Source organism: Neofelis nebulosa, chromosome 9, assembly GCF_028018385.1.
Source record: "Neofelis nebulosa isolate mNeoNeb1 chromosome 9, mNeoNeb1.pri, whole genome shotgun sequence".
Taxonomy (NCBI): domain Eukaryota; kingdom Metazoa; phylum Chordata; class Mammalia; order Carnivora; family Felidae; genus Neofelis; species Neofelis nebulosa.
The window spans coordinates 53,052,821-53,080,174 of NC_080790.1; the positions used below are offsets into that span (position 1 = coordinate 53,052,821).

The 27,354-nt window shown below is 42.3% G+C and overlaps 1 protein-coding gene and 1 pseudogene across 2 annotated transcripts in view; one reads left to right on the top strand and one right to left on the bottom strand.

Annotated features, from left to right (window-relative positions):
• Nucleotides 1-27,354, top strand: part of FIGLA (folliculogenesis specific bHLH transcription factor) — a 78,865-nt gene that overhangs the window by 15,262 nt on the left and 36,249 nt on the right. Inside the window, exon 5 of one of the 2 annotated variants that reach the window (XM_058683783.1) lies at nt 101-2,208. The exons of the other annotated variant lie outside the window; for it this stretch is intronic. Within the exon in view, the coding sequence (XP_058539766.1) occupies nt 101-116 (16 nt within the window). The 3' untranslated portion in view covers nt 117-2,208. Of the gene's footprint in view, nt 1-100; nt 2,209-27,354 lie in introns of those variants that run through there. 2 annotated transcript variants of the gene reach the window in all.
• On the bottom strand, nt 26,347-26,966 carry LOC131486131 (high mobility group protein B1-like; annotated as a pseudogene).

A 27,354-nucleotide genomic window follows, 5' to 3' on the forward strand; every position in this document is an offset into this window, starting at 1 on the left:
CTTAAACATTTTTGATTACTAATGAAAAAATTTATATAGTTCTTTTGGGAACTGTTATTATCATTTAGCCATTTATAAGGGACTTTCTTCTCTGTTTCAGGCTCCCCCAAGTATGAAAAGTGAAAAGTGCCAGCCCAGGGCTACCTTCTAGAGACAAATAAATGCAGTCTTGAAAGTCCTGAAGTCTCTTAAAAATTGTGATAATTCAAAGCTTTACAATTACCCTTTAAATGGCCTTGCTTGTCACACATCTACTCAACTCTTTTTCCTTAATTTCATGCTTAGAAGAAATAGGCTTCAGGGTCTTCAGCCTTCATGCTTATCCCCCAGCTCCTCTGAGGTTTCCATCCTTATCCTTTCAGGACCCATAGCTATTATCTTTCATTCTATCTATTTTCATCACTTGAGGAATAAGTGCCTATTACCCTTCTTGGGGAGATTAACTTTAATAGGAATATAAACTTAAGCTAGAAAAGTAAGGAGTGGTAAGCCTTGGCCATTGGCAGTGAGGATTTTCAAGGCTGTCTAAATACCCAGCTAAATCCATAATACACCTTATGCAAGTTAGACACCGAAGCACCTTGACCACAGAGACCGTCTTCATCTCTGTAACAACTGCTCACAAAGACCTAGCACTTGTTATATGCTGTATCTGTTCCCATACTTTCCATATGTTCCCTTGTTCTCATAACAGTCCTATAAGATAGGCATGATTATCCCTGTTTCACAGGTGGATAAACCAAGGCACAGAAAGTATATAGTCTGCTTGGGCTGCCATAATATAAATCCTGTACTGGGTGGCTTAAACAACAGAAATTTCTCACAGTTTTGGAGGCTGAGAAGTCCAAGATCAAGGCTGAACAGTTTTGGTTTCTAGTGAGGTTGCTCTTCCTGATTTGCAGATTTCTCTCTCTGGCCTCGCATGGTGGGGACAGAGAGAGAGCAAGCAGTGTGTGTGCAGTCAGCAAACTCTTGTCTCTCTTCCTCTTATAAGGACACCAATCCTATTGGATTAAGGGCCCAACCTTATGACCTCATTTAACCCTAACAACCACCTAAAATCCCTGGCTCTTCGTCACACTGGGGGTTAGGGCTTTAACATAGGAATTTTGCAGGGCACAATTCAGTCAATGGTTTTTGGTGCCTGACTCCAAAACTTCATACCCTTAACACATGCAAAATACATGCATTCCATCTCAACATCCCCAAAAGTCTTGTTCCAGCATCAGTTCTAAATTCTGAAGTCCAAAGTCTCATCTAAATGTCCTCTAAATCATGTATGGTTGAGACTTGAGATATGATTCATCTTGAGGTGAAATTCTTCTCTAGCTGTGAACCTGTGAAACCAGACGAGTTATGTGCTTCCAAAATACAATGGTGAGCAGGCCTAGGGCAGACATTTCCATTCCAAAGGGAAGAAATTGGAAAGAAGAAAGGAGTGATGGGTCCCAAGCAAGCTCCAAACCTAGCAAGACAAATTCCATTATATCTTAAGCTGTCATAGTAATCCTCTTTGGCAGTGTCCCACCTTCCAGGTCTGCTGTGGTGGAAGCCTCACCCCACACAGCTCTGCAGTGGCCCTGCCCCCTGAAGCCAGGAGGAAACAAACTTGGCCCCTGGGCCTGTGGTTGGAATGGCAGTGCTGATGATCTCTGAATCACCTTGGGGGTCATTCTCTCCTTTCCTGGAAGAACAGTGTACTTTTGCAACCAAATAGTTTTGTGGTCTCCTCCAGTAGAATCCAAGAAGTTTAATAGCCTTCCTTCCTTCATTCTGTCCTGCTTTTTCTGTTCCCTTTAGTTCAAAATGGCACTGTCGTTGCTGGAAAAACCCATCTCTATTCCTGGCCTCTGCTGAGATGGCTGATTAGGTCCATGAGTTACACCCATGACCTCTTTATCAAATGGTTATTCAGCCACACCCTTCATACTCCCTTCAGAACAAGCTTTGTCATGTTTTGCAATGTAGATGGGCTGAGAATTTTCCCAGTCTTCAAGCTCTGGCTGCTTTGTGTTTAAAGAGTCGTCCTTTAATTCTTCTCTCCTCTTGCATTTTGCTAGAAATAGTAAGAAGGACGCTAGTTGCACCTTCACTATTTTGCTTAGAAATCTCCTCCATTAAATATCTAATTTCATCACTTGTAAGTTCTACCTTCTATGAAACACTAGGACACAATTCAGCCAAGTTCTCTGCCACTTTATAATAAGGACTGCCTTTCCTCTGGAGTCGGGGGCCTCTCTACCTCACCCTGATGACTCTTCCCTCTATGACTATGGTTTAGCTGTGTCTTTCTAGTCTGTAATAAGACTGTAAAACTTACTAAGGCTTGGTGTCCTATTTTGTCTGCATGACAACCCTGGATGGTAGGAGACCATTAGTTTTCTAGGGCCACCATAACAAGGTAGCCTGGCCTGGGTGACTTGACCAACAGAAGTTTGTGTGAGATCAAGAAATCAAGGTGTCAGCAGCGTTGGTTTTCCTTTCTCCTTGGCTGTTGGTGGTTGACTTCTCCCTGTATCTTCACATGGTCTTCCCTCTATGGCAGCCTGTGTCAATATTTCCTCTTATAAAGACACCTGTCCTAGATTAGAGGACACCTAATTTTTTCATTTTTAATTATCTCATTAATTTACCTCATTATCTCTTTGAAGACCCCCATCTCCAAATATAGTCACATTCCGTGGTTCTGGAGGTTAGAACTTCAATGTAGGGATTGGTGGTAGAGGGCAGGTAGAGGAGCACAGTTCATCCTTACCAGAGGGCAAGGGCTGTTACCCTTACTTTACAACCAGGAAGTGAGACCTGGGGTCAGTCCTTTCTGAGTCCACCCAGTCACTGGGACTGAGACAAGCCCCAGGCCCTGGGCTGCTAGTTCAGTTCTCTTTCCACAGCACACCTCAACCATAGGGTTGGGCACACTTTTGCTTGTTGGGAGAGGGGCATCTTCAGGAGACCTAGACTTAGAATTTATCATTGGTCTTACTTTGAAAGCACTGTCATTCTCCAACCCCCCCCCCCCAATCTCCTGTCTTAAATTTGATTTCCCTAAAAGTAGGCCGTGATTTATAGTTTATTTGGGAGACAAGGCCAGGAACCAACAATAGAGGAGTGGGAAAGTAATACAAGGAAGAAAAGCCAGACTATGAAACATGCATGACTGAGGAGGATACTACTGGGGACCTCTGGGGCTCAGTCCTGCTGAGGCACTCTGGGAAACTGTGTACAGCATGCCTCAGTGGTGTCTTCCTAACACCCAGGAATGAGGGAGGTGGGCTATTCATAGATTCCTGAGGGTCGTTGGTTGAAAACTGATCCCCTGGGGTGTCAATTCCTCCAGAACCTCTGGCATGCCCTGGGGAAGGCAACTGATAAGTATGCTTTGGCCTGGAGGGTGCTAAGGCACTGTATTGGTTATCTAAAGCTGTGTAACAAATTACCACAAACATAGAACTTAACACATTCATTATCTCACCATTTCAGTGGGTCAGGAGTCACACCTGGGCATGGCTTAGCTGGGTCCTCTGCTTTAAGCTTACTCTCAAGGCAGAAATCAAGGTATCAGTCCGGGCTGGGGTCTCAGCTGAAGGCTTGGCTGGGGAAGGATCTGCTTCCAAGCTTACATGGTTGTTGGCAGAGTTCATTTCCTCTAGGACTTTTGGACTGATGACCTCAGTTTCTAGCTGGCTGTTGGTCAGGTGTCACCCTAAGTTCCTTGCCATGTAGGTCGTCCTAGAATTGCTATTTGATTGATCAAAGCATGCAAACCAAGAAGGTGATCAAGAAAGTCAGCAAGTTGAAGAATCTTATGTAATGCAATCACAGAAGTGGCATTCCATTCCCTTTGCTGTATTCCATTGGTTAGGAGCAAGTCACAGGTCCTGCCAGCACCTAAGGGGAGGGGATTACCCAGGACATGAATGTCAGGAGGTGGAAACACTGTGGGTGTCTGATATACTGCCATCTGCTCTCACTATAAGTTATTTCTGGCCAGAAACATTTTTTGTCAAGAGACCTGGGGATTAGAAATAATTTTACTGCAAAAAAAATTTTTTTTTAAATTTATTTTTATTTTTATTTTTATTTTTTTTTATTTTTGGGACAGAGAGAGACAGAGCATGAACAGGGGAGGGGCAGAGAGAGAGGGAGACACAGAATCGGAAACAGGCTCCAGGCTCCAAGCCCTCGGCCCAGAGCCTGATGCCGGGCTCGAACTCACGAACCGCGAGATCGTGACCTGGCTGAAGTCGGACGCTTAACCGACTGCGCCACCCAGGCGCCCCTGCAAAAAATTTTTTTATTGCAAACCAGTCAGAAAATCTAATTTTAACCTGGCTATTGGAGGCTAGCCAAATGTGATTTTTTTCTGGGTCTGACATGGTGTCTTCTATGTCCCTAGTTAAGGGCTAGGTATCTTGAGCTTTTTGTGGTGTGGACTCTGAATTCTAGCGATCTTCCCAGGATAGCCTATATAGACAACTTTTGAAAATCCTTTTTTCAAGTCCCTTTGTTGGATTTCAAAGTGAATTTGGAATTGAGCAGGAACTTCAACTGAAATTCCATATAGGCTATCAGTATGGAAATTTATATGTTGAAGTCTTGCTTCCTATCTGATATTTGAACAATTCCTAAAGCCACAGGATGGTGCTAATCTTTCCAGCACTTGTCACATTCAGGTGGCATCTAAGAGAAGCTGGAGGATTTATTTTTTTAAGACTGAGGAGTAGAAGAACAGAATCACTTTTTTGGGAAAAGAATGTATATCAGCCTATCAACTTTATCAGTGACTTGTACTAGTTCTAGTTCTGCTTTTTACTATTTCAATTTTTAGAGAGCATGAGTCGGGGAGAGGGGCAGAGGGGTAGAGAGGCAGCGGGGGAGGGGGGTGGGCGCGGGCACAGGAATCTTAAGCAGGCTCCACACTCAGCATGGAGCCAGATGCAGGGCTCAATCCCATGACCCTGGGATCATGACCTAAGTTGAAATCAAGAGTTGGATGCTCAACTGACTGAGCCATGAAGGTGCGCCAGTTCTAGTTTTTAAAGTTAATTTTTTTGTCCCCTCCAAGAAGCCATGTGCTGGGTAGTGGTTGGGGCTCATAAGCTCTGGAGCCATATTGCTTGAGTTTGAATCCTGGCTCAGCCATCCACTAGCTGTGTGACCTTGAGCAAGTTACCTAACCTCTCTGTGCCTCAATCTTTTCAACTGTAAAATAGGAGTAATAATAGTACTGACCTTATGGAGTTCTTGTGAGGATTAAATGAATAAAAATGCATGTAAATCCCTCAGAGCAGTGGCAGGAGCCAACAAGAGTTTGCAATTATTAGTTTGAGAAGCTAAATAATGTATCATGAAGTGATATATTTGAGTGATGGAGATGATTTAAGGGGATTTATGAAGCCTGTTATTTCTGGACTAAACAAAAATTCTCTATTCTCTTTTTGAGTTCTATTTCAGAAAAGGGCCCACCATACCTATGATTTCAGGGCTCTGGAAAAGATGTTCCTGATTCCCTAGATATCATCACTCAGTACCAAATATCACTTACAAAATACATCTAAAATTAAATATAGTGCATAGCCACTTGAAGTGTCTCAATAAACACATCACTTCCTGGTTCTGGCCAGACAGACCTTGGGTCCTATTAGCTGAATTGCTTGTAATTCTAGCAGGTTTTGACAGGTGAATGGGGGAGAGGGCTTGTGGACTCAATTCTGAAAGTGAAAGGGGATGTAAAGAGCCTAAATGTCCATCAACTGATGATAAAGAAATTGTTGTTTATATACACAATGGAATACTACGTGGCAATGAGAAAAAATGAAATATGGCCTTTTGTAGCAACGTGGATGGAACTGGAGAGTGTGATGCTAAGTGAAATAAGCCATACAGAGAAAGACAGATACCATATGGTTTCACTCTTATTTGGATCCTGAGAAACGTAACAGAAACCCATGGGGGAGGGGAAGAAAAAAAAAAAAAAGAGGTTAGAGTGGGAGAGAGCCAAAGCATAAGAGACTGTTAAAAACTGAGAACAAACTGAGGGTTGATGGGGGGTGGGAGGGAGGGGAGGGTGGGTGATGGGTATTGAGGAGGGTATTTGTTGGGATGAGCACTGGGTGTTGTATGGAAACCAATTTGACAATAAATTTCATATATTAAAAAAAATTAAAAAGTGAAAGGGGAATGAATGAGAAAGAGGGGATTGAGACTTGGGGGGGGTGGTGGAAGGGTTGGAAGAGCTACAGCAGAAAGACACAGTTCTAGTGTCTCAGAATATTTTTCAGTTCTGGGGTTGTTGTGGGCATTTTCTCTTCTACATCACTAGTAGCTCACATAGAGTGGCATTTTTTAAATGTTAGTGTACGAAGGAATTACTAGGGATGCTTATTAAAAATATGGATTCCTAGGCCTACCTCCAGAGATTCTGATTCTGTAGCAGCACTGTGGTGGGGTCTGTGGTTTTTATGGGAGTGTCTTAAGGCCATGGTGCCCTGGAACCTACAGGGAGCAAAGGGGCCATGAACTGGTTGGGGAAAATGACCAGGGGGCTTTTCTGGAAACCATACTTGCCCTGCATTCACATTTTTAAAAACAGGGTAAATGCTGATTGGGGGAGCTGGTGAGATTATGCGGGTCTAAAGTCCCAAGCAACCACTTGATATGCCTACTCTGAGGGCATATTGAGAAACACTGTCAGAAAGTAGAAGTGGGAGATGCCTTAGGTACACTGTCATTTTACAGAGTAAATGCCCAGAAAGGTTAAGTGACTTCATCAAGGTCACACAGCTAGTTATTGGCAGGTCTGAAACTGTAACCAAGTATTCTGTTCTCCATCCCCTTCCCCATTCACTGAACACCTGTTCCCTCTGGGATGAGGAGAGGGGGCGAGAGGAGGAAGTAATGAGAATTGGAAGGAGCTGGGCTCACAGTTCCAGAGAGTAGCACAACAAAAATTTTGCTCTAGTTGAAAATGGAGCTGGCAGAGGGATAATTTTGGCTCAGAATTCAAATGGTCAACAATTGCTATTAAAATCGCTAATAGTTAATTTTCTAAAGGCAGATGTCCTTCCCAGACAACAAATATTCCAGCTGCAAGACTTTTTTCTTTTATTAATCCCAGGGAGTATACATCCTTTAAGGGAGTTCACATTTCAGATTTTCTTCCTAGCTCTTGGCTCTTGCGGGCAGTTGGTGGTGCCGGAGTGGACGTGAGCAGAGGCCGGGCGGCGGGACTGCGGCAGCGCGGGCGGCGCGCGCTGCGGGTGGGGGCACTGCAGCACCGCGGCCCTGGGGCAGCCGGGCAGTGGCCCGCTAGAGGGGGCGCTGTGGGCGCCGCCAAGCGTCCTTTTGTCAGCTCACTCGGCCAGGAGAGCTCTCATTTCCTCCCAGCCTCGTGCGGGAAATGGATTTAATTCTGACGGCAGGGCTGTAAGGGACCAGCGGGAACGAAAGCCTTTTGTCAAGGAGTAGCAGCCTCTGTCGTCTGTAATTATCACTGACGCGGAGAAGCTGCATTGCTGGTGGAATTCCAGGCAGCTCTGACAAGTGTGGGGCTGCAGGATGGGAAGAAAACATTGCTCTGCAGATTAGCTGGGTGCATTAAGCAGACACTCAAAAGACAACAACAACAACAACAAAGCAAAACAACAGCCCACAGTGGAAGACCAGGAATGGATAAGATGCCGTGCAGGAGGTAAGCCCGTCTTGGCAATGAGTACCATGGCTTTTGCCTTGGTTTTGTTTCTTTTAATGGAATTTGAGACCCCTACAGCATCCCTCCACCGTGAGAGAGCTGGTTGGTCCAGATTGGTGAGCGTCTGCTAGTGTGGGTGTCTGCGATTCACCCTTCCCGGCGGCTGTGTGTTTCATGCCTAAAGGTTTCTGTTGACGATGTAACGTTGGAGGTTGTTTGGAAAGCGGGGCTAACTGGCGTTGGCCTCTGCAAGAGGATGGTTGGATGCCCTCGCTCCGAGCGCCACGCCTGACAGGTGGGGCTTTCTTCTGGGGTCCGGGCTGGCGGGTGGCAAGCGTTGTTGCCTCGCGGGGGCCGCCCCTCCCTTCCCTTCCTGCTCAGCCGACGCCCTCCCGGGGAGCCGTGCGGGGTGCTCGGCGGGCTGGGCGCGTTCCCCCGGGCGTAGCTAAGGCTCGAGGCGGGGCATTGTGCCGCAGCTGCGGGGCCAGCAGGCGCGGTGTCGGCAGCCGCCTGCATTTGGAGCAGGGGAGCTGGCACGTGAGTGGGCCCCATTGGACTTGGATTTTTGTGCGACTCCACCACTTTGGAGGGATAAAAAGCCACTGCCCCCAAGAGGTCTTGCCAGTCTGTTCCTCCTCTCTTAGCTTCCATCTTCCCTCCCCTCTCTTTTTTCTGCCTTCCCTCTCCTCCCGCCTCCGGGTTGGAGGCCACCCTGGCTCCGGGAGGTGGGGGTGGAGTGGGGAGGATGGGGAGCTTCTGCCAGTTTTGAAATCGCGACCACTGAGCTACCAGGTGTTGGGGGGTGGGGCGGGGCATACTGCTTTAGGATGCCGATCAGGCGCTCTGTCTAGCCTATTGTCTTGCTTTTTCTCCCCCTTCCTTTTCTTCTGTAATCTCCACCCCTTCCCAAAGAGAAAGACAGAAAGCCCCAGGAGAGAGAGAGAGGGAGACAGAAGGGAAGGGAGGGGGGGAAGCCCCAGCCCACACCCTATCAAATTCTTTTAAAAATTGTTATGTATCTGTGACATATGATTATTACCCATCTGTTTCTTTACACCCACTCTTCCCTCTTGCTGTTTGTCGTCTAAGGTTCAACTGACTCAAATGAGCCTTATAAATAATAGAAATCAAGTCTCAGTTTGTTAAATGGACATCTTGTGCTTCCTGACTAAGCCCCAAGGAGGGGTTGGTCTGATGCCCTGATGGGAGGAAGTGACTGGAGAGGGCAGACCCACCTCCTTTCACGCCTAGTGTGTGGGTCTAGTTGAGGTACATGGGATGCATGTTTAACTTGTGCAGCAAGGGGTGTCTTTGTTAAATGGATTTAAACATTGGATTTCATTTTTGAGAAATGAAAAATGGTCCACATATGAAGTGAAAGTACTTTAAAAGAGTGAGAGCAGAGCAGAAACTGAAGTTTCAGACTTGCAAGTCACTCCAGCCACAAGCCTATGAATAGCACATGCTACAGACTTTATAAAGGGGTTTAGACTGTTGGATATTTGGATTATAGCATTCTACCTTCATTCTGTAAGGTGATCAGATTTTTGTCAGTGCATATGGACCAAGATCATGCCCAGCCCTGCCTCCCTGTCTCTCCCTGCTGCTCATCTCCCCACCCCCAATAGCAAACCTTTTATTATTATAATTTCAATATATTTTGGAGAACCACTAGAGATAAATCATTCCTTGATCCCAAATCCATACATTTTTGTGGCAAGCCGTTTATTCTTTCTTGTCCAATTGCCTAGCCTTATTAGAAATCTGCCTGTTACATTCAGAATATACAACACTGCCTGAAATGACGCACTACATGTTGTTTATAGGCTTGGGTTGAATTTGCCTTAAATGTTAGTAAGGTGCTGGAATTAGCAAATTACAGCTATTCTTAAGAGCCTACAGGTGATCAAATATGTTTGTTGGGAGAAAGTTTAGTGTTAAGGCTTTAAATATATATATATATATATATATATATATATATATATATATATATATATAAAAGACTTCAATAAATATATTTATCACAAGGACTTTAAGACCATTTACAGGGCTTCATAAATCATAGCAAGGGAGACTAACTTAGAAGTAAATGAGAAAGAAAAAACAAGACTAAGGGTAGAGGTATAAAATGGTATTAAGAATGAAGCTAATACAAAAATACAAGTGTGAGACCCTCTATACTTGCTAAGCGGGGAAATAAATCCAGCACTAAACTTTCGAGCATTTCATGGAAAAGGGGGACCTGACCAATCCATGGTTCATATGTTCTATTTATTCATTGATTCATTCACTCATTTGTTCACTTAACAAACACTCAGGACTTACTATGTGCCAGGCTCTGTGCAAGGTGCAGGGACAGACATGGTCTCTGCTCTGACAGCAGTTACAGATGATTGCAAGGAACTGACATTCATCAGAAAACCTTGTATATATACGAATGTATAATTACAAATAGTGCTGAGAGCTGTGCAGAAAAAACATGAAACAAAATGTCCCATATCTAGAACATAAAACACAGAAACTTGTTAAGAGAAGCACAATTCTTGATTCTAAGAGCAGAAAGGAACTTTTTGCAAATATTACAGTGTTTGGAATGATGTCTTCAATCATGTCCTTGTCAGCCACAAGGAGGTTTTCATACCACTGTTTTTATAGTGTTCCTTGGTGTGCACTCATATTACTTCTTGGGGCTCTCAGACCCCTGGGGTTCTGAGAATATATACATTTTGAGGGATCTGTGTCTTTTCTAAAATTAGCAGTTTTACTTCAGTGATAATATTTTTGTAATGTTTATTATATAATTTAAGAGAGAGAGACAGAGCATGAGCAGAGGAAGGCAGAGAGAGAGACACACAGAATCTGAAGCAGGCTTCAGACTCTGAGCTGTCAGCACAGGGCCTGACACGGGGCTCGAACTCACGAACAATGAGATCATGAACTGAGCCAAAGTCGGACGCTTAACCGACTAAGCCACCCAGTTGCCTCTTCAGTGATAATCTTAACAATAAAAATGTGTTCTGGATTATCTTGATGGCAACCCCAAAACCCATGGTGGGGCCTGCGTTTGCCTCTGCATCTTCCCATGTGAACCAGGGGCAGGCCTGGTAGCTCAGGTCATGAGGCAGCGAGGATTTTAATTAGAGGCACATGGAGAGAAGGGTGAGCCCACACAGGGCACAGGCTTGTCAAACTCAAAGGAACAACTCCTGGGACCAGTGCTATATTGGCAAGGAATGATGCTCTCATGCTGGTTCCGCCCTCATATGGACTGGGCTGTAGCCATTTATTAGCAGCAGGTGTTGTAGTGAAAACACAATGACAGAGTTGCTGTTGCTGATTTCAGCAATAATTGGGTTAGATCTGTATGCAATACAGATTTAGTGACCTGTGATAACTACCTTATGTCCAAAACAATGAGACAGGTAACTAGGCATAATGATTGGGTGGAGCCAGACTGACATCTAATTCGCTTTTCTACTTACTAGCTGTGAAACCTGGGCAAATAACTCAACCTCTCTGTTTCTCAGTTTCTTCTTTTGATAATATGGAGATAAAGATGTGGTATTGATTTCATAGTGATATCACAAGGATTAGAGCTATTATGTGTGAAAGACTGGTAAAGTCTTCAGTAAAGTTCAATAAATGTTAGCAATTATTATTATCTTTATTAGTATGAAATGGCACCCACTTAGGTGGGTGGTTTTTAGCAGAATTTTAAATTATGATACCTGATTATCTTAAAGTAGCAAACACATTTTTGAGGTTATCAATATTGTTTTGCACACATGCTTTAGGAGTTGTCTGCATTGGTATTGTTGAAGCCAGGATTCAGATAGTGGTAACATGTAGTAACTGGGCCTAAGACTAGATCTTTCTGTTAAGCCCCAAATCGTGTTTTAATCTTAGCAAAACAATATTATCTGTTGTATAATTTTATTAATTTGACATTTTAAAGTTTGATAATTACATGTGCTTGTAAATTGGCTTTGGTATTTTAGTTATATAACTAGCTATTAATGCCTAGGTGTTTAGAACTGGTCTTTATGTGTGCACATATTTAATAAAAGTGATGTAGGTCAACCCTGGGTCCATGGAAATTTTTCTCTTCAAAAGAGATAATTGTTTAGTTTAAGCATTTTGCACTGTGTGCAAGGACACACCCAAGATTCTTGGAATAGAATTTTCACTCTCTAGAAGAGAGATTGCAGCCCTAATATTTGACTCTATATACCTTGACTGCCATAGTTTTAGCCTGAAATAATTTTAAGACAGTAATACCAAAAACTGCCTCTGTTTTCAACAACAACAACAACAACAACAACAACAGCAAAGTCCCCCAAACTCAAAAAGCACCTATGGAATGGCAAGCTTCCAGCAAAGATTCATCCAGGCCTATCTTCCATGATAAACTACATGTGAGAGGTTTGCCAATGTTATTGAATGAGGTGAAAAGAATGTCTATTCTCTGCGCACTACAATGTTGGATTGTATAGATTAAAACAAGTTTATTGATTATATTCAAGTCTATTTTTATTTTTCTTTGTACCTAAGTGATCTGTCAAAGATTACAAGAAATATGTCCGTCTCCTACTATAATTGTGTTTTTGATAGCTTTCCTTTTGATGTATACATATCATAGACATATGCATTTATATTGTATTATGTTACACACAGGTTATATTTGATGCAGTATTACTTAGGGCCCTGATGGCTTTCCTGGGATGGGGGACATTTAGTGCTAAAACCAGGACATGCCAAGCAAAGGAAGACAGATCTATTTTAGTTGTAGAGAAGAGGGAGATAACAAACAGTGGGCCCAGATTCTTCAAGGACTCTCCAGAAGATATGGCAGAGATGGTGCCAGCCAACGTCAACCAGCCCATGATTCAATAAGGGGCACTCCCCAGAAAAAGGAATGTTCTCTCAGCTGAATCCTAGAATAATACTCAGGCTCAAAGCACCAAACCTGAGTGGGCTATGGTGTGGTCTGGGAGATCGTGGGGGTATTAAAAGACTCTAAGAACTTTATCAGCACCTTCCACTTTGGGTATCTGGCCCCCCCCAATCTTGATTTGTGCTGAGGGAGCCTCCGATAAAGTGGGGTTTTAACATAGCCAGCTTCAAGCCATATCAGTTCTAATCACCCCAACAGGTACAGCTGAAAATAAAGTTAAATAAGTACATAAATAAATGTCATCTGGCCCAGCAGTAAATATCTCTAATGTACTTGGATGTCACCCCACAAGCAACCTGGGTGAGACCCAGAGGCTAGGGAATTTAGGATGTGGTTGCCAGAGAATAAATATCAGTGCTCCATATGATATCTGGAATGGTCTTCCCTGAGCCAAGCCTTGAAGTGGATGAAAAAAACTTACCGAGCCAAGTAGCAAATGCCTCTGGCTTTTATGAGTGACAGCACTAAGGATCATTTGACATCCTCTACCCCATGCACTCCCCCCAACACATGCAGACAGCTGATTGAACCAGGTGTGGACCTGTGAGGACTTGGGATCTCAGAGCTGGTGGCCATATTAGGCCAAATAAGAGAGGGAGTCAGGGTGAGGAGGCCAAAAAAGAAAAAAAAAAAAAAAAAGAGAAGCCAAACCCAAAACAACAACAAACCAAAACAGACATGATGCAATGATAGTGATAGGTCATCCCCCTACTTCCCGTGCCGATTTAGAGAAGAAGCCACTTGGTTTTCCTGAGATGGCCACAGCAATTCCAGTTCTAGCAGCTTCCACGAGGCCCAGCTAGATTTTGGTTCCGATGTTGATGAGGTTGCCTTCCATCTTGCCTGGGCTAGTTTGCTTGGGTTTGTGTTTTATCAGCCACACTGCTCCTGGGTAGAACTTTGGGTTACTCCAGAGCCTCCCATTTGTCTTCCCTACATCCAACTTGAACTCCATCAATCCACAGTGATCTTGCTGAAACAAAGCAAATCTCAACATTACTTTCAGGATAAAGCCCAAACTCCTTGCTTAGATCTGCTTTACATCTTCTTCCTTCATACTCCACCTCCTAGGTAGGCTGACCAAGCATCTTTCTGGACATACGCCTTCTCCACAGCTCCCCACCAGCTTCCACATCTTTCTCATCCTCTTTCCTCCACCTTACATGCCCCCCCACTTTGTATCTGGCAAGTTGCTTCTTTCAGAAAGCCAACCAAATAGACAAACTTCTAGCAAGCCTGATTAAGATAAAAACAATACTAGAAATGATATATGGAACAAAGCAGAGAAGATTTGAAATCATAACACTATGCATTATTATATCCTAACGTGAAAATCTTGATGAAGTGGATGTTTTCACAGAACATATGAGCCACCACTATTTCAGAAATTGAATGTCATGTTTCTGGATGGGAAGAGTTGATATTGCAAAGATGCCGTTTCTTCACAGGTTCTGCCACATGGATGGCAGCCTTCCCAGTAACCAGAAGTGATGCAGATTTCTTCCTATTTTTCTATTCCTTTGATTATTTTCTGTGGAATTTTGAAAGGGTTACTTAACTGCATATACTCCATTGTAAATCATTGTATTGAAGGGAAGGTCAATATGTGTGCATTTGAATGTCATTTATAAACTGTTTTTCTCGAAGAGCAAGTGAAGTTATTTAACTTTGAAATGCAAAGGGACTTTATGAAGACAGAATTTCACTTAACAAGGGACATGATTTTCAGCCCATATTTTATTATGAATTTCGTTATGTTTGCTTTCTTTACTCAGCATGGAGTCCATATAAGAATCTCTTGACTTTTGATTTTAAAAATTTATGGTGAAAAGATACTCGAAAAGTGAGGGCATGTACAGTTCTTTCTTCCTCTACTGTGTCAGATGGCAGAGCATCCATACAGATTATCTCAACAGTCCTTTATTTAGAATTTATTCGTCTTCCCTCTTAGCACCACATTTCTCTTAGATCTTTCCAACACCCTCATTTGTGTCCCAAATTAGCTACATCTGTTACCATAGTTATGCAGCTTAACCCATTCCATGCTTGTTCGTGCTGTGCTGTGCATGAGACTTCCTTTCTTGCGTTTCCATAAGTCGTACTGTTAGTTTTCTTTCTTCTTCTCCTTCCCCCCGCCTTTTAAACTGTTTTTAAGGCAATGCATATGCATAGTTAATAAATCAGACAGGACTGAAGGGCTTCTAACAGAAAGCAACAATCCCTGCCCCACCCCAAATCCTTATCTACATAACGGCAAACTGCTTTTAGCAGTGTTTCCCATTCTGCTGTAGTTCCCTCTGTATCTCAAAATAATATGCATACACTGCTGTTTCTGAATTTATCAACTTCAATCATCATCTAGTGATCTTCTGCAATGAAAGTCAAGGATGTAATTTATTTACATCATGCCTACATCTCCTCACTGTCTTTCTCTCGTCATCCCTGCTGCTCCAGACAATGCATTTATTAAAATCTGATTTTTCATTCCATGGACTATTGACTAGGTCATTTGACTCTCTACTGTGTATAACATAAGGCTCTTACCACTGCCTCTTCTTGCCTTGCTTCCTCCTTCCCTCTAGCTTCCCTTTACTTTTGCATTATCAAAGTTGATAAAATATTCATTCTGTTCCATGGCCATAGTTGCTGTCTATGATTTGTCTATAATTATGGTGATTCTAAAAGCTGAAAACTTTTAAACTGTTCATTAACTGGGTTGATATTGTTCACCGCACAATAAGTAATATGCTAGGATTTCCTATCCTTTTCAGGGGATATTCCATCCTTTGGGCCCCTAGGTGGCAAACACAGAGTGACCCTGGGGACACCATCACCACCACAGCTGCCCTGTTTCACCCCCTGTAGGGTGCAGTTTCTGTAAGACCCCTCCAGATCCCTCTGAGATACAGAGGGATCTATAGCTGAGCGCTTGGCCAGGGCCGTGTCCTGTGACTGAACACAGGAGAAGCGGCTGGTGGGGGGGCCTGCTGCTCCACGGAGATGTGCAGTTTGCACCCCTTTATTCAGTCTCTTTTTTCTTCCTGCCCTTTATCATGCCTGCCATATCAGAGTATAGGACACCTTCAAGGCTCTGCCACAGATCATCTGCTTCCTTGGCTCCAGCATCCTCTGCCTGAAATTTGGGCTGAGGCTTCTTTTGCTTCAAACATTAGTCACCAGTTCTCCATCTGCTTTTTGTCCTCCAGAAAGTTGTTGAAATCTCTCCTCTGATAACCACCTGCTTTTACTTCATCATTTTTCTTCCCTTATGATCAATTTAACTGGAGACTTAGGAGAGAGAGAGGAATATAGGGATAGGTGGGATTAGGCCTGCCATCTTGAATTAGAAGCCACGGTCATTAGTTTTCATCAAGCCATGCATGGTAGCAATAGAATAAACTAGTGGCAATGACATGATTTAAATTCAAACTCTAGTGAAGTTTGCTCTTCTTTGTTGTGAAAACGACTTCAAATGTGTGCAGTACATATCAGCTCAATTCCAGTATCTTCTCACATCTAGAATAGTGCAGAAATACGGAAACAGCCTTCTACTCCACTCTAAAATGAATGACTCTTAGCTTATGTACAGTTCTAACAAGCTCAGTTGTTTCTATTCAGAAAAGGGCAAATGGCAAATTAGAAGGGTTTGGCTAATAGTCTAAAAGAGCTCGGGATAAAATGAGGGCTAAGAGAAGACAGAAGCTTCTCTAGGGACCCTGGGTTGTAGTTATTGCCCAGGTGCTAGGGAGATCATATGTCAGAGTTGCCAGTACTCGATTTAGATACAGAAAGTTAGTGAACTCACTAACAGTGTGCATCCTCCAGGGAAAGGGACTGCTAGCTTTTTTTTTAAACCTGGTTGAGAAGGAAGGATTTGTGGGTACCAAAGATTCTTTGTTCAGAAAGTAAATCTGGAGTTATGATGGACAAGAAGTTTCAGTTGCCTCTATGTTTCCATTGAATTTGGAGATTATTGCTTCATTTTTCAGCCTTAGCAATGATCATTGAGACAGAACACAGTTTGGGGGCTCCTGCTTTATATATCTTAACTGTTAAAGTTACAAGCTGTGAAAACTGTTGCCAACTGTTTGAAGCCTGTACTTGTTATACTGAATATCTATCAAGATTAAGGATGTCAAAGAATTAAAATCTGCTTTTCAAAGTCTATTATATTTATGGATCAAATGATAACACCATCTATGATTTATCTCAAAATCTTTTTTATTGGGAGATGAGTGGATTGGGATGGACTACAAATTGCTAATTGTTGAGGTTGGGTATAATCTGTTATCTAAACTGGCACTTTTTAGAGTGAACGGAGGTGCTGTTAATAATCACACTGGAACAAGAGGCATGGCCCAGACACTCAGGAAAATTGTAATCTACTCTGAAGCTAGGTGATGGGTACTTGGAGTTCATTATATAGAATGCTCTCTAATTTTGCATATTTTCAAATTTTTCCATAATTAAAAATTTCTACTGTTTTATACTCTTTGCTGTTTTATTAAGATTGGAGACTTTCATCTTAACCATGATGTTAAACATTAGTTAACTTCAAATACAAAATGAAAATAGCTAGAGAGTATTGTTAAAGGACAAATCTATTAATTTATAATAATGGGATAAAAATCCATAGATTCTGCAACTGGGACATCCAGGAAGCAATACTTAATTAAGTAGACAATGTTATAAAGCAGATCTCTAGCTTATTTATGCAAAGGAGCCTTGTTTCCATTGCTGAGTCGGGTTCATCAGGATTTTGTGGATGGGTGGGTGCATCCCCAGAAAGGTCAAGTCTGTTGGGAAATGAGGAGCAAAGCCAAGAAAGCAGCGTTTCTATTTGCGGAGCAAGTCTACATGCTGATCTATAACTATCTTGGTGTCTCCCCTATTTGAGGTTCTCCGTTATCTTTTACCTGCTAAAATAGTCTTTCAGAGTTAGAGTTTGAGAAAGAAGGTCTCCAGTCTCGTTTTGTAATTACCATGGTATGTCATTCCACAGTTTACTGGTATTTTTGCTTCTGTGCCTGTAAGGTGGTATGGCTGAGGTACGTGGATGAGGCAGCAAGGGTGGGCTCTTTCAGGATGAGTCATTTTGTTTCTGCCAATAAGAGGGCCCAGGTGGTTGTGGATTTGGGGTGAGGTCCTTTTGCCCTGTTCAAGGAGGGGTGAGATGAATGACTGCCCAACTCCCAGATGGTACCCTGACAGGAGTACGAGGCAAGGTAGTATATAAATATGGGCTTTTTCAAGGCTAGAGTGCTGCTTCTGTAGGATCAGAAACCAGTTCTGTAAAAATGATTTGTTCTGATGCTGTTTGTGTTGCTAGTATAATTTACATAATTTACTTTTGTGTCCCCTGTATTATGCAAAAGAAGGTGACTTTTTAATTTATTTGCTGTGCTTTTTAAAGTCAAGCTTATTGAGCTATAATAAGCATCATATAGTACAATCCACTATTCTTAGATGTATTGTTCTATGAATTTTGACAAATATAGACATTCATGTAACAACCACCACAATCAAGATAGAATAAATTTCCCATGTGCCCCTTTGTAGTAAATCTCCGCCATCCACCCATGGCCCTTGATAACCACCCATCTGGTTTTGCCTTATCCAGAATGTCCAATAAATGGGATCATGCAGTGTAGTCTTTTGTGTCCAACTTCTTTCACTTTGTATAATCTTTTTGAGATTAATCCATGTTGTTACAAATATTAACAGTTTATTTCTTTTGATTGCTGCGTAATATTTCTTTGGATGGCTATACCAGTTTCTTTAGCTATCTACCCGTTAAAAGACATTTGGGTTGTTTCCAGTTTTTGATGATTATGAATAAAGCCACTGTACATATTGCCTTACGGATTTTTGTGTATTTCCATTCTTTCGGGTAAATAAGTACCTAGGAGTGGGATTCCATCGTAGTATGGTAAGTGTATTCTTAACTTTATAAGAAACTGCCAAACTGGTTCTAAAATGTACCCCATTTTGCATCCCCACCAGCAATGTATGAGTTCTAGTTGCTCTAAACTTGGTATTGCTAGTTTGTTTTTTTAAATTCTAGCTATTATGATAGATATGGGTAGTATCTCATTGTGGTGTTAATTTGCATTTCCCTAATGTCAATGACTCCGAGCATCTTTTCATGTGCTTGAATGCCACAGTATCTTTTTGGTTGTTTCTTGTCTTTTAAATGTCTGCAAGTTTCTGCCATTCTAACAAACAGGGGAAGGGATATTTCTTTAGTCTCAAAGGGGGAGCAGAAGCATAATGGGGGTGGAGAGGAGCCATATGGGGGGATGTAGGGAGAGTTGCCTAAGAGGAAGGTAATATGGAAGGGCTGGAGGGGGTGAAGTCAGGAGCTAGGGTATCTCATCCTTCCCTCCTACCCAGGCTGCTTCTTGAGCTCTTCCCTGGAAGATTTTGTGGTTTACATTATGAGAAACTACCCCCTTAGGAAGTGATGGAGGAAAGGAGGAAAACAGCTATAATATTGATCCTTTTTTTTTTTTTTAATCCAAGTACTGGTCTTTATACATTTAGTTCAGTAAATATTTCTTTAAAATAGATGTTTGGCCCGGATCACCCCTTCTGTTAATTTTTGGGCAGAAGGGAAAGGAGAGTTACATAAACGTTCAAGAAAATGTATTTAAATTTTTTTTTAATGTTTATTCATTTTTGAGACAGAGAGAGAGACAGAGCATGAATGGGGGAAGGTCAGAGAGAGAGGGAGACACAGAATCTGAAACAGGCTCCAGGCTCTGAGCTGTCAGTACAGAGCCCGACGCGGGGCTCGAACTCACCGCGAGATCATGACCTGAGCCGAAGTTGGACACCCAACCGACTGAGCCACCCAGGCGCCCCAAGAAAATGTATTTAAATTTGATTGATATAGGGACTCAAAGAGATATTTGTATACCCATGTTCATAGCAGCATTTTCACAATAGCTAAAACACAGAAGCAACTCAAGTGGCCATAAATGGATGAATGGACAAGGAAAACGTGTGTGTGTGTGTGTGTGTGTGTATATATATGTATATATATATATATATATATATATATATATATATATATATATATATATATAAATTCTGACATATACTGTAATAAGGATGAACCTTGAGGATATCACTAAATGAAATAAGCCAGTCGCAGGAAGACAAATACACTATGATTTCACTTATATGAGGTACTTAGAGTAGTCAAAATCATAGAAACAAAGTAACATGGTGGTAGCCAGGGTCTGGGGTGGGGGAAATTTTCTAATGCCTTAATGTTTAATGGGTATAGAGTTCCAGTTTTACAAGATGAAAAGAGATCTAGAGATGTGATGGTTACACAACATTATGAATGGATGGTACACTTAAAAATGATTAAGATGGTTGGGGCACCTGGGTGGCTCAGTGGGTTAAGCGTCTGACTTCAGCTCAAGTCATGATCTCACAGTTTGTGAGTTCAAGCCCCGTGTCGGGCTCTGTGCTAACAGCTCAGAGCTTGGAGCCTGCTTTAAATTCTGTGTCTCCCTCTGTCTCTGTCATTCCCCAACTCACACTGTCTCTCTCTGTCTCTCAAAAAAGGAATAAATGTTCAAGAAAAAATTTTTAAATGGTTGAGATAATAAATTTTATGCTATGTACATTTTATAGCAATAAAAATGTTTAATGTGATTGAGGTATATTAGCAACAATGAATAATTTATCACAGTAGTAGGTAAATTTATTATGGTTTGACTATGAGTATCAATTAGTCAGTTGACAAGTGTTTACTTAACACCCTCTATGTCCATCTACTGTTCCAAGTGCTGGGCATGCCTCTGTGAACTAGGAGATTACACTCTAGTAAGAGAGAAGAGGCCAATGTGGGTATTTGAGGAGAGGTGAGAAAGTAGGAAACAATCTCCTTGAAGAGTCTACACCAAGGAAGGGCAGGCTGTTTGGTAATATTTAGAAATAATTTGAAAGGGTGTAGAGAGAGTTTTGAAATAAGTCTAGTTTGCACAGCTGTGTGCAAAGGTCAACTATTCAGATGTATACTGGAAGCAAGGCCTTGTAGCATTTGACCAAAGGTAGGGCTCTTTGAGGTGAGAACAGCGGAGGAGAATGGAAAAGAGGAATTTGAGGTATTTTGCAAGGGGATTATTACCTAGTGGAGCTAGTTAATGTAAGCAAGATAAGGATGTGAAGAGTGGAGTTTGAGGCTCGATAGTGAAAAAATGAGCAGAAGTTCACAGAGACGTTGGAGAATCAGAGTAGATGGGCTAGAAGGAGATGGTCAAGGAGGAGGATGTAAAATCCAGATGTTGGAAATGGTGCACTTATTGGTGGCAGCAAGATCTAGGGTATATAACCATGGGAGTAGATGACTGAGACTGGGGTAGAAGGAGACATGGCTGGCATGAGAGGCCAAGGAAATGTGAGGCTGGGTGTTGGGTGTATCACCGCATGGGAGTGAATGTTGAAGTCATCAGGAATCAGAAGGCCTAGTGACCCAGGGGAAGATGATGAAGTCATCCGTGAGTGAGGGGAATGACCAAGAAAGAGTGATGGAGGATAGGCACAAGGGGGCTGATGGGAAGTCTGTCCAGTTGGGAGCCGTGGGCTTCCAAGTAGATGGAAGTGGCCGTAGGTTGTACAGAGGCTATCTACACTGTGCCAAGGCCCTGAGTATGTGGGATGTGTGCTGTGAGAGAACAGTGAGCTCAGAGGAGAGTGAGCCTTTGGATTTTTTATTTTTGGATCACAGAAATGGGCTTCATGTAGCTGGATTAGGGAATCCTGCAAAGAATTATGGGATTGTTCAATGAGCTTGGCTTCCAAGGAGGAAGGAAGGTAACCAAGGAGGCATTAGTGACTTTGGGCTTGTTCAAAACTCAATTAAAGGCAATTAACAGTATATGGTGTTGTTTATGAAAGTGCTAGTCTCATGAGAGATCTCCTAGTAGTTCTTGGGGCATTGTGAGAAGAGAAGGAAAACTTCCTTTCTTGAAACATCTTGTGTTTTCATGTCATTAATTCCTGCATTACCCCCAGCCATGCATCTCATGGAGGGGACAGAAGCCTTCTGTCCTTCCATATCACCATCTTCCTGTGGCTCTGAGATGACTCCTTTGTCTAAGCTTGCTCTGCTGATGGTGACCTTTAACATAATAAACTGCCACAGGAAAAATAAGGATTGACGGAGAAGATGTACTTTTTCATAATTCATGCTTACACATTAGAAGAGGACATTTGAGGGGGGCGGGGAATGAAGCATGTTATAGGAAAGTGTGGGTTTTCTTCAATGCCTGGCCAAAAATCTCAAAAAAGTACTCTGTACTACGTGGTAATCCTGAGACATTCACTTTCCCACTCTCCAAAATGAGTATTTCACTCCTCTTTTAAAAAAAAATATCCTCTCCTCCCACTCCCATACATCTTGCTAGGTGCCTCCAATTTCATTGAAAGACAGAAGCAATGAGCTGAGTGGTCCTGCTTTTATTAGGCACCATCCTTTCTCTGGGATCTGGGCCCCCTTTCCTCGTACCTTCTCAAAACCACCACTCCAGCAATTGGTCATTCTTATTTCTGCATTGTCAGCTCCTCCCTACCCGCCCCCCCCCCCCGCCCCGCCTTTCAACATCCCCATTGACATTCAGGCATGCTCTAGTATCTCCTACCCTAAGTACCCCTGCTACTACCCCATTTCTCTCTTTTATGTTCTCAGCAAAACTCCTTGCAAGAACTGCCTTGCTCACTGCCTCACTTTCTCTTCCCCACTGTCTACACATGGGCTTTTGTCCCCTCTCTGCTACTGAGGCTGCTCTTGTCAAGGTCATTAGTGACCTCCTTATTGCCAAGTCTAATGGTCTCTTCTCTATTCTTATCTTACTGACCTATCAGCAGCTGTCAACACAGTGGACCTCTTCTTGAAACATTTTGTTGTCTGGCTTTCTGGTACCCTTCACTCTCCTGGTTTTCCCTTGCCTCACTGGATGTTTCTCTTTCTTCCTCTGTGGAGTTCCATTTACCTCTACTAGACCTCTGAATGTGGGAGAGTCCCATGACTCTACCCTGGGCCCCCTATTCTCGCTTCCCCCAGGGGAGCTTTTCCAGGCCTTAGCTTTAGGTTCTGGTCTAAAGCTACATCTGGTCTCTTTTTTCTGAGAACTCTAGCTTAGTGCTACTTAGTCTTTATTGTGCATACAGATCACTTGGGAATCTTGTTAAAATGCACACTCTGATTCCAATGATCTGAGGTAGGGCTTAAGATTCTGTATTTCCAACAAGTTCCTGGGTGATGCTGAGGCTGCTGGTCTTGGGATCTTATTTTGAATGGTGCTGAGCAGTGAGGCTACAGACTTGTATTCCCAACTGCCTCCTTGACGTTTCTACATGGACGTCTTACAGGTAACTCAGATCAAGCCTAACAACCCTAGCAGAGTCTTAATTTCTTTCCTCAAATCCACTTTTTTCTGTATTACATTATCCTCCCAGTTGTTCATACCAAAAATCTTGGAATTTTTCTTGGTTTCTCTATTTTCTTCACTTTCCCATCCAATCTATCAGCAAATTCAATTGGCTTAATTTTCTAAAACATATCCCAAATCTTTCACTGGGCTCCATCATAATAGTAGTAGCTAAAATTTATTGAGCACTTTCTACATATCAGGCTGTGTTAATGATTTGTTATAGACTGAATGTTAATGCCTTTCCAGAATTCATACATTGAAATCTAATCCCTAATACAATGGTATTTGGAGGTGGCGCCTTTGGAGATGATTAAGTCATGAGGGCTCTGCAATAATGAGATTAATGACATTATAAAAGAGATCTCAGAGGGGTGCCTGGGTGGCTCATTTGGTTAAGCATCTGACTTTGGCTCGGTCATGATCTCATGATTCGTGGGTTCAGGCCCCGCTTTGGGCTCTTTGCTGACAGCATGGAACCTGGAGCCTGCTTCAGATTCTGTGTCTCCCTCTCTCTCTGCCCCTCCCCTACTCGTTCATTCTCTCTCTCTCTCTCTCTCTCTCTCTCTCAAAAATGAACATTTATTTTTTTTTAAATATTTTTTTTCAACGTTTTTTATTTATTTTTGGGACAGAGAGAGACAGAGCATGAACGGGGGAGGGGCAGAGAGAGAGGGAGACACAGAATCGGAAACAGGCTCCAGGCTCCGAGCCATCGGCCCAGAGCCTGACGCGGGGCTCGAACTCACGGACTGCGAGATCGTGACCTGGCTGAAGTCGGACGCTTAACCGACTGCGCCACCCAGGCGCCCCTCAAAAATGAACATTTAAAAAATAAATAAATAAAAGAGACCTCAGAGATCTCCCTTGCCCCTTCTGCTATGTGAGGACAGTGAGAAGACAGTGGTCTATAAACTGGAAAGCAGGCTCTCACCAGACACCAAATCTGCTAGTGGCTTGATCTTGGACTGCCCGGCCTCCAGAACTGTGAGAAATAAATTTCTGTTGTTTATAAGTTACCCAGCCTATAGTATTTTGTTATGGCAGCTTGGGCTAAGACAGTGCTGTGTTTTTGTATTTATTATTAAAACTCTAATCGCAACAATTGTATAAGGTCAAGTATTATTAATCTCATTATTTAGATGAGGAAAACTTATTTCTAGGTAATGCTACATAGATGAACAGTTTAAAAACCCAATTTACTCTTTTGGTTTATTTTTCTCCTTTGTTGTAAATATGGTTGTCAGTAGGGCTATTGATATACTTAGAGAATTATGGAGATGTTATTTTAAGGTTTTGGTGTCCTTGCTAAGCACAAATTATATTGCAAATGTCCATAAGTCAACGTCCAATTCTGTGCATCTTACAGAATTTATAGTCTCTTTTGCATTCTCAAACCATTTTTGGGAAGGGCTATATGCATTTAAAATGCTAAAAATATTAGTGTCTGACAATTATAATATTGTGATGCACCTTACAAAGACATTGTGTCTTGTGCATCCTTGTGCAAAGCAGGGATTCTTTATTTTCACCCCTGAATTTCTGGTAACCTATAGGATACATTGACAACACAACCTTCGGGCTCCAAGATGTATTCCTTTCCTAAACTTACTCTGTGTTGGTCAGTTTCAAGAGTATTGCGCTGTGTTGTTTTTCACCCTTACAACCTATGATGACAAGTAGCTGGGGTTCAGGAAAAAGCAGCCTACATGGTCTGCTAGACCATGGTCTTATAGATGGAAAGTAGTGCATATGAAGAAAGTCTCAAGGATGTGGGGTTGTTTAGACTGGAGAGTAGGTTGAGCTCTTTGCTACACTGTTAATGTTAAAGGAAATTCTTAGTAAACTTGTTGGTAAAATACAAACATCTTTTGTAATGGGAGTAATTTACTTAGCTTTATTTTTTTTATCATTTTTTAAAAGTTTATTTGAGAGGGAGAGAGCAGGGGAGGGTCAGAGAGAGACGAGGAGAGAGAATCCCAAGCAGGCCTCATACTGTCAGTGCAGAGACCAACGTGGAGCTTGAACTTATGCACCGTGAGATCATGACCTGAGCTGAAGTCAAGAGTTGGGTGCTTAACTGACTGAGCTACTGAGGTGCCCCAATTTAGTTAGCTTTATAAGTGTGAGTTTCTCTTGAGGGTGGGAAAAGGAGATACACAGTCATCATTATCCTGGTAATTAGTATTACGCCTTTCTCTAGAGAACCAGTCCTCTCTAAGAACGTCCAATATGCCAAGGCAAACATTACACCAAGCATAACACTTCAGTCTTTTCTCTTGCTCAGTTATAATATCCTAGGAAGTAATATTCTTGCATATAAATGAACTCAGGAAAGCTCTAAAAGGAGCCCCAACCATTAGCAAGGGGCTGCAATTCTTTATTTCTGAGAAACATGCATCAGATGTTCCTATATATGAGAAATGCTCCCACTGGAATTCTGGCATGTCAAAGCAGAAGGAGCCAGGCAGACCCTCCAGTCCACCCCTGGAGTTCTAGAGAGCACACAGATGAAACCGAGAGAAGACAAGACTCTGACCCAAGGTGAGGCCATAATTACTGGCAAATCCAGGGTTGCTGAAAAGTTGTTCTTCAGGATTTTCTGTCCATCCGTCCTCCCTCCCTTCAAAAAAAAAAAAATTGTATTAGAAGCATTCAGAATGTCAACAAAATAGCTACAACTTTTTTTTTTTTTTTTTGCAATTACAGAGTGGTACTCAGTTAATACAACAGTTTTTTAATGTTTATTTATTTTTGAGAGATAAAGAGAGAACAGGGGAGGGCAGAGACAGAAGGAGACACAGAATCTGAAGCAGGCTCCAGGTTCTGACCTGTTAGCATAGAGCCCAATGCAGGGATGGAACCCATGAACCATGAGATCATGACCTGAGCTGATGTCAGACACTTAACCAACTGAGCCACTCAGGCGCCCCAAGAACAACAATTATTTTGTATAAACTGCATCAGACTACCATCGCCATATATAACTAATTAATGCTATGCACCAACAGGAACCTGCTTTAAATTTCCATGCCAGTTTACAACCCCCATACCGACCAGGCAAAGTTAGTGGCTATTGAAGATACCACCAGGATAGGTCTACCTGAAGACACATTCGGTAGTGTGTTAACTATACAAAAAAAAAAAAAAAAAAAGACCCTGTACAGTTTAAAAACAAATATTACACAGTCTTACATTCCAGTTTTTTTCTTTAAAAGGAGTGAGCTGTGTACAGGAAGGGGGAGGGGTTAAATGTTTTATAGACCAGAACAAAAAACTACGCCAGGATGAACTTGTTCATCTTCTTCATCTTCCTCTCTTATCTTCCTTGTCTTCCATCTTTTTCTTGCTTTTTTTCAGCCCTGACGACTCCCTTTTTTGCTGTGTCAGGCTTTCCTTTGGCTCAGTAGGCAGCAATAGTCTTTTTATATTTTTCCTTCAGCTTAGCAGCCTTCTTTTCATAAGGATGCATGTTCTCTGCGGCAGCGTTATTCCACACCTCTCCAGTTTCTTTGCGGCATCACCAACGGATAGGCCAGGATATTCTCCTTTGGTTTTTGGGTGATACTCAGAACCAAACAAGAAAAAGGCCGAAGGAGGCTTCTTAGGTGCATTGGGATCCTTGAACTTCTTTTTTGTTTCTTCTTTAGAGGGGGATGTAAGTTTTCATTTACTCTTTTATAACGGGCTTTGTCTGCCTTTACCAGGTCTTCACATTTTCCTTTCTTTTGAGCACATGGGCCTCCACCTCTCTGAGCACTCCTTAGAAAATTCTGAGCTGACTGAAGCATCTAGGTGATTCTTCCTGTGCTCCTCTCTGCAAGTTTGCATATGATGACATTTTGCCTCTGGGCTTCTTAGGATCTCCTTTGCCCATGTTTAATTATTTTCCTCAATGTGGCAGAGCCGCCCAGTACCCGTCTGGCTCTCACTTGCCCCAGTGCTGCCTCTGTGGAGCTTAGGGTACTGCGGTGGCTGTCCAGGACCTTTCTTTCTAAATGTCAGCTTCTCCCTTTTTTAATGTTACAGTTTTCAAGATCCTATTTGGTTTCAAGGGAAAAAGCCAGGAAGAATGTAAGTTCCTTGTAAGAATCTTGAATATGGTAAAGGAGACGGGTGGGGCCGAGCCAGGCCTCCAGCCATGTTGACGCTTCATCCTCATCCTGGACACAGGCACAAATTTACAATGATTTAAACTTTATTACAATTACAGCATCACAAAGCATATTAGTTCCCTAGGGCTGCCTTAACAAAGTACTACAAAC